General features: G+C 33.0%; 1 protein-coding gene across 3 annotated transcripts; it reads right to left on the bottom strand.

Annotated features, from left to right (window-relative positions):
• Positions 1–12,863: 12,863 nt before the first annotated feature.
• LOC18053691 lies at positions 12,864–15,233 on the bottom strand. 3 transcript variants are annotated; one of them, XM_006451638.2, is made up of 3 exons: positions 14,851–15,233; positions 13,536–13,646; positions 12,864–13,403 (listed from the first exon to the last, which is right to left on the bottom strand). In XM_006451638.2, the coding sequence occupies exons 1-3, from the start codon at positions 15,010–15,012 to the stop codon at positions 13,083–13,085; spliced, it is 594 nt and encodes a 197-aa protein (XP_006451701.1). In that variant the 5' UTR covers positions 15,013–15,233; the 3' UTR covers positions 12,864–13,082. The 3 variants fall into 3 exon arrangements, with proteins under 3 accessions (XP_006451701.1, XP_006451702.1, XP_024033938.1); XM_006451639.2 differs by having other exon boundaries at positions 12,864–13,646; XM_024178170.1 differs by lacking the exon at positions 14,851–15,233 and adding an exon at positions 14,460–14,525 and having other exon boundaries at positions 12,864–13,646.
• Positions 15,234–15,492: the final 259 nt, after the last annotated feature.

Below are 15,492 nucleotides of genomic sequence, written 5' to 3'. Positions count from 1 at the left end.
TTTTACTGTTGGTGCTGTTTTAGGACAAAGAATGGACGGTAAGCCCTTTGTGATTTATTGTGAATAGTGCTCAAATGAATTATTTTACAATTGAAAAGAATTACTTGCTGTGGTATTTGCATTAAAAAAATTCCGTTCATATTTGCTTGGCTCTAAATCTGTTGTGTTTATTGACCACGCTGCTGTGAGATATTTGATGAGTAAACAGGATGCCAAACCGAGACTAATTCGTTGGACTTTGTTACTTCAAGAATTTGACCTTACCATCAAAGAAGGGTGATGAAAATGTCGTTGCTAATCATCTATTAAGACTCACATCCAAATTTTGCACTGATATAACACCCATCAATGATTCTTTCCTTGATGAATTTTTATTTTCTGTTACTTCAATGTCATGGTATGCTAACATTGTTAATTTCCTTGTTAAAGGTAAAATTCCTTTTGCAATGGAATGCTCAAGAGAATAAGAAATTTTTTGTTGAAGTAAAGAAATTTTATTGGGATGATCCTTACTTCTTCAAATATTGTCTAGATCAAATTTTTTGGCGATGTATTCCTGATAATGAGGTAAGTAGTGTCATTAATTTTTGTCATTCTGAAGTATGTGGTGGACACTGTTCTTCAAGAAAACTACTGCTAAAATTTTGCAGTGTGGATTTTATTGGTACCATATTTAAAGACACATATGAATTTTGCAAAACTTATGAAAAATGTCAAAAATTGGGATTAATTACTAAAAGAAACATGATGCCCTTAAATCCCATACTTGAAATTGAAATATTTGACTGTTGGGAAATTGATTTCATCGATCCGTTTCCATCATCTTTTGGATTTGTGTATATATTAGTTGCAGTTGATTATGTCTCAAAATAGATTGAAGCAATTTCTTGTCGAAATAATGATAGCAAAACTGTGGTTAAATTTTTAAGAAAAAATATTTTAAGTCGATTTGGAATCCCTCGAGCCATTATCAGTGATGGATGTAAGCATTTTTGTAATAAGTCATTTGAGTCTTTAATGAAGAAATACGAAATTATACATAAAGTTGCTACCCCTTATCATCCTCAAACAAATGGTCAAGTTGAATTAGCAAATAGAGAGATAAAACAAATTTTGGAAAAAACAGTTAACCCAAACCGAAAAGATTGGTCTCTTAGACTTAATGATGCATGTTGGGCCTACCGTACTGTATTTAAAACGTCATTAGAAATGTCACCCTATCGGTTAGTTTATGATAAACCTTGTCATTTACCTATTGAACTTGAACATAAATCACTTTGGGCTATTAAAGTTTTTAATTCAAATTTGGATTATGCTAGTAATGTGCGAAAATTACAATTGAATGAACTTGAGTAATTAAGGAATGATGCTGCAAGAATTATTAAGGCAAGAACAAAAGCTTTTCATGATAAAAGAATTTTTCGGAAAACATTTGAGATTGGTAAAAAAATGTTGCTTTATAATTCTGGTCTTCATTTATTTCCAGAGAAGTTAAAGTCAAAATGGAGCGGGCCATTTATTGTAAAAAATGTATATTCATATGGGGCCATAGAAATTGAGAATCCAAATAACGGTGTCACATTTAAAGTTAATGATCAAAGATTAAAACCATATCTGGAACATCACCCACGTGAAGAAGACACCGAAATCAATTTGGGTGACCCACCAATTCTTGATTAAGTCATTAATGACTGATTCTTTTTTTTTTGTTTTACTGTTATTTTGTCGTTTCATTGTTTGATTTTTTTTCTTTCTCTCTAAATTGATGCCACATATTTTTTTAGCATTGTTTTTCTTGTTTAAGCGTGTTTGTTTGGCAGTTGTACTTTCTCTCATCAATTTTCATTATACGTCATAAGTACCTCAATAAGAAAGTTCTTGTTCACACATCTTAAAAGATTTCTGCTTGTGAAATTTCACTTAAGAGGTTTGATATAAAGCTGTAAATCACATCCACTTTGGGATCTGCAACCACCAAACTCCGTATCCTATGTTGAGGATCTGGAAAGACAACTCAGAGCAGTAGAGAGAGGTATATATGAATATCAATTGGAGCTTGAGGTTAACTCAATAAGAAGACGAATGTAAATTCATTTTCCTTTTACATTGTGTGTTTCTTTTTCTTTGCTTTCACGTTTGATTTGATTTTGCAGATTTGATTTTGGTGTCTTTTGATTTATTTTTCCATATAAATGGCGGATAATAGTACTCCGTGACTTCTTAAGTCGGTATCTTCAGTTTCCCACAATAATTGAAACCCCAAAATCAAACATGGAAGAAATACAACATAAATTCCATAAGTGTTTTCCTTCCCTCCTTCAAAATGCACTCCAAAAACTTTATAAAGCTTGTTGTGAAAGATTGCGTTTGTTAATGATCAACGGAATTCCTTCTGATATTCATTGGTTAATTGAAGCAAAGGTTTGATTAGCAAGTGAGTTTTCTGATCCATTTGTTTCTTACATACCTGGTTTTGGTAAAAGCACATTTGCTAAAAAAAGGAAAGCTAAAAGACATGGCTTAAAATGTCATAATTGTGTACGACTTAGTTGCAAACGAGAAGTTTGTAAATCTTTAGGAATGGTGTCTGATACTCATGAAGATAAAATTAAATTCGTTAAAGATGGCCTGAGTAAAGAATTATTGGATGATATCTTACGATCTCTTGAGACGCATTGAAGCGGACACGTGCAATATGAGATACACAAGTTATGAAGACTATTCCAAACAGAAAGTGCACAGTTTAGTCTTGGGAACCTGACTCAAAAAGACATTGTTTATCAGTTTATAAGAAAACTAGATGGGAAGCTTATCATCGACCCATAGAGGGCGTTCAAGCTGTTACTGGACGTAAAATCAGAGGAAGATGTGAGCCACAATCACAACTACCAGTAAATATCCTTTTATTTTGCTGCTCTTTTATCATTTGTATTATTGCATTTAGTGGTGCGATTTTGTATTTAATAATATTTGTTTTCTTTTACTGTTTGCCTTTTCTAATCACTATTTTCTTTTTACTATTTGCTTTTGAATTATTGAGCCACGAGCTTTACTCATCATTTGACAAATCTGCCAACCCATTTACAGTTGTTTCTCATTATTTCTGTCACCAAGATCTTTAAATATGAGCTCGTTTTTCAAACACTCACAACTTGTTTTTGAAAGATTATTCCAATGGCAGTATCTTCGAGTAAACAATTCAAAAATATTTGTGTGCTTTCTGGGTTTCACTATGGAAAGTACAAAGAGTTCGTTCAAGCAGCTATAGATCTTGATCGTGTCATAGCAGAGAGGAAACTGCATCTTGTATATGGAGGAGGTGAATGAGGGTTATTAAAGCTTGTCTCAGAAGCTATTTTTACTAGAGGAAGCCAAGTACTAGGCATTATCCTAAAAGCCAGGAAACCGCTAGTATGCCTGTCTGGCCCACCAATTGGAGAAGAATTAGTGGTATCAAGTATGCAAGAGAGAGTATCTGAAATGCTAAATCATGCTGATACTTTTATTTTCTTGCTATGAGATCTTGTAGCTTTTGAGGCACTGATTACATTTGCATCTTGGGCCCACTTGAACATTCATAAAAACCCCATCGGTTTATTAAATGTTAATAATTTTTATGATGGCTTGCTAACTTTTATTAACCATGCAATAAAGAATCATTTTGTTCCATACTCTGTAAAAAAAACTCTTTATCTCTGCTTCTACTGCTAATAAGTTACTTGATCTTTTACAAGCTTATACACCAGAGCCAAATCCCAAGACTTTTGCGCTGGATTGGTCGACTGATGATGGTAGCAGTGGCAGTAATAAGAAGTACGAATTAGATTTAACTCTCCGTCTGTAAATATTTTCTGTTGCAGTGTTCATGTGCTATCTTCTAAACTCTAACTCTTTCTCTTTCCTTTTAAAACATTGAGGACAATGTCTCTTTCAGGTTGGGGGGAGGAAATAGTTGATAATTGTGGAATGTCTTAGTCCTGGTGATGTTTTTACAAAAACAATTTCTGTAAAGACTAACTTTGGACTAAACTTGAGTCGAAGATGGCTGAATATGGAGAGTGCGGTATCTTTAGAAATGCATCTTCTTAAATTAAGGTTGACTAATTTAGGATAAATTTGAGTCGAAGATAGCTGGATATAGAGAATGTAGTACCTCTACAAACGCATCTTCTTAATATTAAGAGTGTTATTTAAATAAAAAAAATGACTTTTTCTTATTCTTTGTTATCCGCTTTTAAGCTTCTGCATCAAGTTCAGGTGAGACCTCCTCCTCTTCTTCTTTTATTATTATTTTTCTCTTTTATTATTTTTTTTGCATATATGTAAAATTATATATATTTTCGAGATTCAGCAACAGAATGTTGGCCTTGGTGGTGGCTGATTATTCTTTTCGTTGTGATTCTGAAGAATGCTTATATGTATTTATGTTTGCAAGTATTAAAATGGGTTTTAAATTCGATGTCTTGATAGGTTTTAGATTTTAGAGAAAGATCATATAACTTTTGCCTATTTATTTTCTCTTTTGTTTGTTATTCGTTGGATGGATACTTGATGCCGCATTTATAATGATAGTAATTTTTCTTTCAAAAAAAAAAACTCTAAAAAGGTGACGGATTTTTCAATTGACAAAAAGATAAGTAGATTTTGAAATGTCATTGACATCTAGAATTGAGGGTTTGGAACTTTGGAGAACCATATCTTGTAACAACAGAGAGACAAGAGCATTCTGTTCCCAGCAAAAGGTGACAGGAAGTTAATGCTTTTCTTGCTGGTAATTGCTTGAATGAGCACAAAAAACACAAGCGCATTAAGCCCAAATAAAGCAGACTGAAGTGAAACAATGGCAGCTAGCGCTACATATGAAACCAAAAGAATATTCTGATCATGACAAAACCAGACTGTTTCCCGCGAGTAGAGGACAGCGAAGGAGGGAGTTGTTGGAGTGAACAGTTTCCCTGTGAATGCAGAACAAGGTCTCTTCAGAAAAACTACCGTCTGTCTGCTAAAAATGTGAATATGGGTAATCTGAAAGTAATGAATCATCAAGTCTAGATTTGACAAGCACCAATAATGCTACTATTAACACATTTTCTAAGCTTGTTCGGAAATTATGTAATCTACGTAAAACTCAATGTTAAACATTCATCATTCCTAGTTTCAGGATGCAATTTTGAATGAGATGTCCTGACTTCAGTCACGAATTAAAAATCACGTAAATGTCTGGCTCCTGTAACTCATAAAAAGGGACTTCGTCAACATGACTCTGAATCTATCCAAAAAAGAAGACTTCTTCAAATAAGCCGACGCACTCGGCTGCCAACTTGATTTAATAATAGGTAGTCTAGTTTTCATGTATAACTGTGCGGGTTTAGTTTCATCCATCACCCAAACCAACACGACTTATGGCCACATTGACGTAGGATATGATTTTGGAGATTCTTTTAAGGCTCTCCGTCGAGTTCATCTTGAGCAATCAGCACACAGACAGTACCCATCAACGTCTGATTCTCTTAGGTGAACATGACAATCCGAGTTAAAACCCCACATAACTGTCTAGCTCTCTTAGCTAATAAAAGGGCTTCTCCAACATGACTCGAGATCCGTCCAATAAAAGGAGACTTGTTCAAATAAGCATGCTCACTCGGCTGCCAAATTGATTTAATAATAGGCAATCGAGTTTCCATAGATAATTGTACAAGTTTGGTTTCATCCATCACCCAAACCAACGTGACTTATGGCCACATTAACGAAGGATTTGATTTTGGTGATTTTTTCAAGATTCCATATCGAATCCATCCTGAGCAATCGGCAATTGTCGCGACATTATAATCAACTACTCCGAAACCAAGACTCCGTAGAGATGCAGCTAACGAACAGTGCCCATTAACTTCTGATTCTTTTAAGTGAATATGACAATCAGAGTTAAAAGCTCATATAAATGCCTGGCTATCTTAACTGAATAAAAAAAAAAAAAAGTGTTTGCATGAAAAGGTTAATTTACAAACTCAGAAAATTCTTTGACGAATGAACAATAAAAATCTATCCTACCGAAATCATTCAAGATTGGAAATTTTCCTTGATAAAAGAATGATAAGGATGTTCCCTAAAAAAGAGTACTTATTAAAGTTAAGAACTGAATCTCGTTACTTTTTGTTTCCCCAAAATTGGAACCCTAAGGCTCTATCCATTTATTCACTCAACCTAACTCTTAATTAAATTTCTTTTGCTCCTCACCAAGAACCTTATTCTTACATGACCCGATCAATTCGATCAGGTGCTTAGACATCTATTTTCATTTTTCAATTCTATTGTTCAACTATCTCCTAACAAGCTTTGGGAGTTCAAAAAAATTTCACTCACTAGCTTAAGGGGATAATAGGAATCTTTATCAAAGATTCTTCCTTATCAAAATATATATGGGTAGGTTCAAGAGACACAATTTGAAACATAAATTTAGACACAATTTTATAATTATTAAATTAAAAATAATTAAGGATTGAGATTAAAGATAGCATGACTTTTTTTAATTTTGAAAATCAACAAATTAATGTAGTGGGCCCCCTATAATAATAAATAATTGCCCTTTCTTCTCTCTCTCACTTAATATATTCCTCCTTTTCTCTTTTCAATGGGTATATCCCCTTTCTCTTTTATTAACTTTTTGAGCTCGAAATATTTATGCTTGTGGAATTAAAAAAAAAAAATAGCAAGGCCTAAATACATTGAATTTCTTTGCAATATTTTGGCTACTGTAGAAACTGCATCATATCTCAGTATTGTAATTCACAAGTGCCTTATGCCTGGAAATTTCTTGTGTACGGCCAAAATTTTATAAGTAAAGACAAAACTCAGCTGTTACAAAATAAAGTAGTTCATCTCTTACAAAATGATATTATAAGATTCAAACATGTTCAATAAAAAAAAAAAATTCCAAATCACGAAGTACATAACCAAAAGAAAAAAAAATGTATCTCATCAATAAAAGTGCTCCACTCCAAAATTTGACTATCACAAAGACGTTATCAACTTATTTTTACCTCCTTCATATGCCTGCAAAAATATCAAAATAAATTGTGTTATATAGTATATACCCAATAATAATGATTCAAAATAATAATTAATGCACAATTCATTCTATTTTTCTAAAGAACAAAAATGTATTTTCTTAAAAAAAAGACAAAAATGTATATTTTTAACAAGATTAAACCATACATGCTCTAACAAACTACCTTCCTTCTACATTAACATTTTTCTATTACAATTAGCTAACGAACAGTGTTAGGAAAAAAAAAGTGATAAGGAATTGAACTCACAAAATTTGCGCCCAGTATCACTATTCAGAGCTTGATCCAATTTTGATATCTCCTCAAGGCCTGCAATTTTGATGGAAACGGATTAACAAAAACTAATAAAACAAGATTAAAAATTTGATAACGAAACAAAAATAAAGGAATAAATAATTAGTACCTGGGTTATTTCACTCAATTTTATTTTTTGGATTCAAAGGACAAATTCGTTTGTCATGTCTTGATTTGTCACATAAGGCACAAAACATTTTCTTCTTATTTTGGAATAACTCAATGCCACTCTTCAATCTGCACTCTCTCTTTCTACCTTTAGTTTGTGAGATATTAGGATCTAAAAGCAACATACTTGAGGATGGTGTATCTGTTGGGAAAATATACTCTTTAAAACCATATGTGTTTATTTAATTGTAATAAATAATTTTTCTGATTAATAAAATAAATGAGATATTTTATTCTTCAAGTATCTTAGTTGCATTAGTATTTTGAGTAAAGTCTATTTAATCATATATATGTATTTATGTTATCACCATATGGATTCACAAAAGACATAAATACAAGTTATCTTATGATTAAATAAATTAAGTTCACAGTTGATAAATAAAGTTGGACACTTTATTTAGGTATAGACTATAATAAATTCATTAAATGATTTGTCTTAATCGTGTATGAATTTATTGATATAGTACGATTATATTGAACATGATTACATATGAGATTTAATTAACTTTGTAATAACTATCAGACTTATTAAATCTCATAGGCATGATTTTACTGTAATTTTAATCTTGAGTTAGTTATAATTTCATGATTTTAATTGTTATTCCATTTGAGTTACCAATGGGCACGACAGACACTTGTAGTCAAGATTACCCGGTATCTTGGTGGGAGCAATTATGGGAATTGAAGTTATAGATTAACAATATAGCATTTGTACAACACATCTCTTGATGGGTTTTTGGCACTTGATCATAGAATTTTCTGGCCAGAGTGTATCCACATATTTAGTACGTTGAAAATAATCATTAAAGAAAACCAATAAGTATCAAGGAGCAAGATGTAATTAAATTGATTGGACAGTTAAGATATCGATTTAATTAACAATATGGTACAAAGAATTATACAGTAAAGAGATTAATGTAGCTTGGGACGAATTAATATTCGAGCATACAATTATGGAGGTTAGTTTCAATCTTATAGTGGAGTAGAGTTGGAATTAAATGAGTATCAAGGAGCAAGATGTAATTAAATTGATTGGACAGTTAAGATATCGATTTAATTAACAATATGGTACAAAGAATTATACAGTAAAGAGATCAATGTAGCTTGGGACGAATTAATATTTGAGCATACAATTATGGAGGTTAGTTCCAATCTTATAGTGGAGTAGAGTTGGAATTAAATGATTAGGCTTGCTCATTTACATGCTTAATTATTGTAGCCACTATTGTATGTTCTCAAATGATCCTCGGGTTAGCTCATTTAATTGACTGCACCACTACTAGGCCTAAAAGTAAGAAAACTGCCATATTAGATAATCAACCTAATTATATATTTATTAAGATCTTATGTGTTATATTCATGTGTAAATGGGGTCTTATGTTATTTTACAAGGTGGGGCCCCAAAGCAGTTACACATTATCTCCACTTTCACGTAAGTGAAGAGATAATATTAAATACAAAATATTTATTATTTTGAATTATAATAAAGGATAATACATATCTAGGGTTTTACAAGAGATATTATATAAGTGTATTTTTCTCAAGAAGAAATGGGACGGTATTCCAAAATACACGTTTTGAGAAAAACACTACAAAAGAAGCCGGTTGTTTTAGATGTTGTGAAACGGATGCCCACACGTCCAGTACTAATCAAACTTGAGTCATAACCTGAAAGATTATTTGGTGGTGGATCATGATCTAATAAGACTAGTGGTAACAGATCATGATCTAACAGGAGTGGTGGTGACGGATTGTGATCTAACAGGAGTTGTGGTGACGGATCGTGATTTGGAGCCTAGATTACTTTCGATTGTTCATCTTCTCGGATTGTTAAGGTATGATTTTCTAAATTACGAATTCTTATATATTATATGAGATCGATCCTAAAAGTCTTTATGAGAAAAACTGATTTTTTTACTAACAGTATCAATAGTTGAATCATCTCTTTTTGGGGAGTCAATTGTATGTTTAGATACCTCTGACAACTTTGTAGATAATTCATTGATGGCATCCATATAAATCATATATGTTTCATTAGATGATGCAGCAATACAAGTTAATTTTGTGGCCTGTTGACACATATGAGTAAGCCTCAATGTCTCTGATTCTTGAACACCATCATCCTGTCCCAAATATTGTGAATCCATGATTCTAAATTTGTTTGCCTCTTGTTTTCATCTTGAAAGACTGAAATAATCTGGTATTAAATCAATATCTAACCGAACAAATACTTTCAAAATATTTCTGCAAAGTATTATAATAAACTCAAACTTATAAGAGTAGCAAACATTATATAGAACACATAAATAGGCCACTTATTAATGTAAGACAATACCAATATTGTTCTATACTAAGGGAGAGAAGGGTAGCATACACATGTAAATAATTATATGTAATAAAAACTCAATGTTGATACATATTAAGATTACCAATCAATAATAAAGCGGATAAATTTTCTCTGTTGGAGAAGTAACACACATAAGCTTGATGATTAATAATATAATTGCATTACTAAGGCTAGGAGAAGAAAATTCACTTTAAAATTTGAGCTAATGTTCTTATTTTTCTTTCACTAAGCATGCAATCTAAATCAAAATTCACAGCAATTCTACCCAACTTTTCCAATTCTGCACAAAAACCACCCAACTAGACCCAAAAAAAAAAAAACCCCAAATCCAACACACCCACCAAAAACCAGATCTTTCACGGAAATGTCAAAACAGAAATTCAGACATCAATCAATTATTTTTCAATTAGTTTCGAACCTGCAGAAGAAATGTCAAAAAAAAAAAATTCAAGAAGCTTATTACAGAAAATCACAGCAACCTATCATATCTTGCATTGCTTAAATTCCAGAAGCTTAAATTCCATTTATTTATTGTTTGCCGAGAAAATGCAAGAAAAGTAAAAGAAAAAAAAAACAAGTTGAAAAAAGGCACGATTTTGCTTACTTAATGTTTGCAGAGAGAAAGAGGGAAACAATGCTGCTTGTCGTGAGGAGGACACAAAAACGGTGCTTTGCCGTGAGCTTGTGACAGAGGAGGGAGACAAAAACAATGTTGTTTTGCCGTGAGGAGGAGAGACCATGAGGAAGAGAGACGAAAGGAGTGATTTGCCGTGAACGATGATGGTGTGTCGCCGTGAGGAGTGCTTTGCCGCGAACGAGGATGAGGGCTTTGCCGTGAACGGTGATGGTGATTTTTCGTGAGGAGAGACGAGTGGATGAGGAAGCGTGCTTTGCCATGAACGATGATGGTGCGTCGCCGTGAGGGGTGCTTTGCCGTGAACAATGATGGTGATTTGCGTGAAGAGAGAGGAGTGGATGAGGGAAGCCTGGCTAAAGAAAAAGTTTGGATTTCATTTTTTTATTGTTTCATCTTTATTCATTTTTTTAAATTTTTTTATTGTTTCAATTGCCGAGAGAAATGAGAAGTGAAACGACAGCAACCGCTGTCATTTCTCTCGTAGTTCTCTCATTTCTCTCTCTCCCTAGCACTACTCAAAAGTTTTAAGAGTTAGTTGTCCACTTCTCCATCTCATATACAAATATACCTGTGCACGCACATTAGTCCATTGTATATTAACAAGGGTGGAACTTATATTTGCATGCACCTAGTCAACCCCCAAATTGAAAGAAAACAATCTAAGAAAATTTTTTTAAAAAATAACTGAATTGAAAATTTATCTATTTCATGAAAATTCTTTCAGCCTCCTCATTTTTGCAAAATATTTTATAGCTCATAAAATTTTATGACATATCCATTATAGTCCCCACCGTAACAATTCTTTAAATTGACAAAAATTAAAGAATGAACCAATTAAAAAAATTAGTAATTTAAGTGAAATTTTTTTAGATTGGTGTGCAGGAACTTGTTAAAACATTTGACTGCAATGAAATTAATCTATAGAAAACATAGTCTTAATTTTTTTTTTAATCTATTAGTTGACCTTTATAAAAATACACAAATACAATTTTAACCATTAAAAATTAAAACTAACGGAGAATTAATGATATTTGAGGGATAAATTGATAATATATTCAGGATAATCACTCTATAAATGGGAGTAAATCGAAATCTACCCACAACATTATTCGTACAAAATTGCTGTATTTACTCTTGTAAGATTACTTGGGTGGTTTTATTATAACTAAACATAAAAAGATGGGGTTTTGACGACAAATGGCAGTCGTGACCCACAGCATTATACTCACAAATTCAACATTAACATACATAATGATCCAAAATTTCACCAAGAAATGATAGTAGTTCTAAGAAGCACCGGTGGGTTTTGTTTAATTTTTAATTTTATTTTTTTAAAGAACAAACAATTAGAAGGGCGTCAAAATGATTCGGGATTGTAGTGAATAACTCTTAAAAGGTGACAGGTTTTTCAATTGAACAAAAAGATGAGTAGATTTTGTAACGTAATTGACATCTAGAATGAAGGGTTTGTAGAACCATAGCTCGTGACGACAGGGAAACAAGAGCATTCTGTTCCAAGCAAAGAGTACCAGGAAGTTAATGCTTTTGGTAATTGCTTGAAAGAGTACAAACACAAGTGCATTATGCCCAGAGCATACTGAAGCGAAACAATGGTGAAACCAAAAGAATCTTCTGATCATGACAAAACTAGACTGTTTCCAGCGAGTAGAGGACAGCGAAGGAGGGAGTTAGTTCGGAGTGAACAGTTCCCTTTGAATGCAGAACAAGGTCTCTTCGGAGAAACTACCGTCTGTCTGCTAAAAACGTGAATATGGGCAATCTGAAGTAATGAATCATCAAGTCTAGATTTGACAAGCACCCAAAATGCTACTACCAACACATTTTCTAAGCTTGTTCAGAAATCATAAAAGCTCAACAAACGTGTAATCTACATAAAACTCAATGTTAAACATTCATCATTCCCAGTTTCAAAATACAATTTGATTGTGATGTCCTCACTACATTCACGAATTTGAATGCACTTTAATTACATTAAGACATTTTTAAGTTGTGCGGGACTGCCAACGTCAGATTTAAGGCACTGTTAATTGTTAACTATTGACTGAAAGATCTTTTATAAGTACCATGTACAAAAATATACTAAAACATGGATAGAAATCATACAAATTAGACGGTTACTTTCCTTGCTCTCAAGTAGTGATTGCTTTCATCTTCTCCTTTCAAATCAAAATAATGAAACTTACGGTGTTAGATTACCAAAATTACGAATTCCTGGCTAGATTACCAGGTACCTCCGCACCTATTTTTTCTCTTTTGATCACCAAAATGTTGTACCATTTCGCTCAAAGAAAACTTTTACACTTTATGCATTACATGAGATTTTCAAGGCAAATGAATTCCACAGAATACAAAATTTAGCATAAAAATGAACAGATCATCAGAATGTCATTCGTAGTACATGTTAAGAGTTACTTCAAGATCAAAACTACAACGTGCAGCCCCAGACACACAAACCTTGTAGATATCCTAGTTATAAACATTATAATTACTTTCTTAAAATTGTTACTGTCGTTTAAGCAGTATAGGGCCATAATATCATTCTCCATAGCACTTATGGTGACTGAACAGGTGATTCCAAATCATCAAGTTTTGCTTCCTCTTTAAATGAGTGGCTATGAAGTTCCCGTGTAAAACTGGAAGTTGTGTCCAAGAAGTAGAGAAGAAATGACATTGTGCAGCAACAGACAAACATAGGTATGGGGCCAAATATCCAAAGGAAAAGAGGGAATGACAAGTAGAAAGCTCGGAGCCCGAGAGACCAAAAGAAACTTCCTCGATTCAAGTTTCTGGCAACATACTCAATATAGTTCCTATTGCCTTTCGATGTAGGCAGAGTAACCAAAAAGCTAACATGGGCGTAGTATCTAATAGACTGCACATTGCAAAGAAAGGCAACAAGGAAGCAAAGCAAAATAGTAAAATACTTGATTGAAGATAATATGGAAGTCTTGTTGCCGTAAATTATTTCTGAAGCTGTATTGCCAGAGCTAGAGGTACTGCTTACAAAAACACCAATTAGTGAACTGAGAGTGATTGCAGTTGTAGCTAAAAGAGTTGATGCCATAATGTTGTTGCGTATTGTTTGAACCGCTAAAGTGCCATTCTTCAAGGGATCCTGAGAAGAAAGAATAGGAGATCACAGTGAAATATATTATACAAAACCAGCTATATATTTATTTATTTATTTATTTATTTTTTATGATAGGAAACAAAGAAACTTGTACTAATAAGAAAAACAAGTACAAAAAGTGAACAAGGTGTCCACAAAAAAGAACTCCTTAAGATCATGAAAAGATCTATACAGTAGAATACTGATCGGATTTTGTAAGCAGTATAAGATCTATATGACTATAAGACCTAAACAAACTCAAAAATACAGGTTTGAACTAGCTATCCATTTAAATGCCAGTCTTTAGAAAAAACTTTTCTGGCGAATACTGCAGCACTAGATTCTCTGAACAGCAGATTTAACTCTCCAGATACAATAGAAAGTTTAAAAATGTCAACAGTTCAGTATATAATACAACAATGAAAACTATTAAACAATAACTCTATAATTATCTGTTGGGGATCAGCTCTAAACACTAAATTACCCACTCTGAGAAGCACCCTGAGAGTTTCTTAACATCAAAGCAGGTCATAGATGGATCCAGGTGCATACAAGCATTCTCAATTTACATGTACATGGTAAAACAGCTGTAGTTTTAACTTGATACTTGCTATCTTTATTCTCCAATTATAGAATGGGTCGCTAGTTTACCAATAAAATTTTTCCCCTTCAGGCCTTTTCTATTAGATTAATTGCTACATCTTTCTGGTTATAATTAAAAAAAAAGAAAAGAAAAGAAAAAAGGGTTTGAAGGGGATGAGAAATCTCATCCACCGAACGCCGAGTCCTTTAACCCTTATTGTTACTCCTTATTATTACTTGAACTTTGGTGACCATGGGCAGAAAGCGTGTCCACAGCCAGCAGAGCTTCGTCCAGGGGCAGATGAAGTGCTACGAAATTTCCAAGGAATTTATTGTTTTTATAAATATCCCACTCTCGTATGCCCCTATTTTATAATTTAAAAGAGCCTTCTACTTAGCACCAGGCAAACATGGCCAACAGAAGAACCCAAAAAATTAGAAAACCAGCTCTCATGGGACATTCAATGAACACTTGGGGGGTTCCCTAGTTCCTACAAGGTACGTTTAAATTTGAGCGGAAAAGATCCAAGCATACAGTCATTATTTCGACAACAGTAACCCAGAGAAGAAACAACAAGAAAGAAAATTGAAAACAAGAACCCAAAAATGAAAAAGTGAGAGAGCATACAGTCATTATGGAATGGACCCATTGATGGCGAGACTCAGCATTAAGACCAATAACACTTCTTCTGGGAAAGCGGAGAATGGTGTAAAGTAGCCATATGTGATACACACCCATCACTAAAAGACCTGTTGGTATCAGCACATAGTCCAGCTTTTTCTCTTCCATTATTACCTTTTTTTTCTTCTTTTCTTTTGGTTTTTAATTCTGTGTATGAATGTGGTGGTGCCCAAGACGAATCAATATACAGAGGATCGGACATGCGCTAATCACCTGATTAACTAACTTTTCTTTTCTTTTTTATTAAAAGAAAAGATAGGCAAAGCATAACAACTGTTATCTTTTGGTCTCTTCTTATTCCAGATTACAAAGATTATTTTAATGTCATGATCAATTTTATCATTGGATCAATGATATGTAGATAGATACAAATGCCAAGTCTTGCCAAGTTACTACTTACATCAACCCAAAATTAATTTTTTGTATGACTCGATTTTGTTTGTCAAATAATTAGAGGCTTATAAAAAGCTACTTTTACATCAGTTGTAAATTGTAAATAATGTAACTTGGTAATTGTTTTCAACAGATTTTGTGGTAGGAAAAACCAAAATCTATCTTTAACAATGAATTTATATTTTTGGGGGAGAT

This window comes from Citrus clementina, unplaced genomic scaffold (genome assembly GCF_000493195.1).
Source record: "Citrus clementina cultivar Clemenules unplaced genomic scaffold, Citrus_clementina_v1.0 scaffold_1, whole genome shotgun sequence".
Lineage (NCBI taxonomy): Eukaryota > Viridiplantae > Streptophyta > Magnoliopsida > Sapindales > Rutaceae > Citrus > Citrus x clementina.
The sequence above is the reverse complement of the archived record's forward strand: the minus strand, read 5'-3'. Positions and strand labels throughout refer to the sequence as shown.

Excerpts from the sequence above, each read along its gene's own strand:
- LOC18053691 (XM_006451639.2), bottom strand. The coding sequence starts at position 15,012 with ATGGAAGAGAAAAAGCTGGACTATGTGCTGATACCAACAGGTCTTTTA. Across the intron at positions 13,647-14,850 it reads GGGTCCATTCCATAATGACT|GATCCCTTGAAGAATGGCAC; the intron begins GTATGCTCTCTC and ends CTTTCTTCTCAG.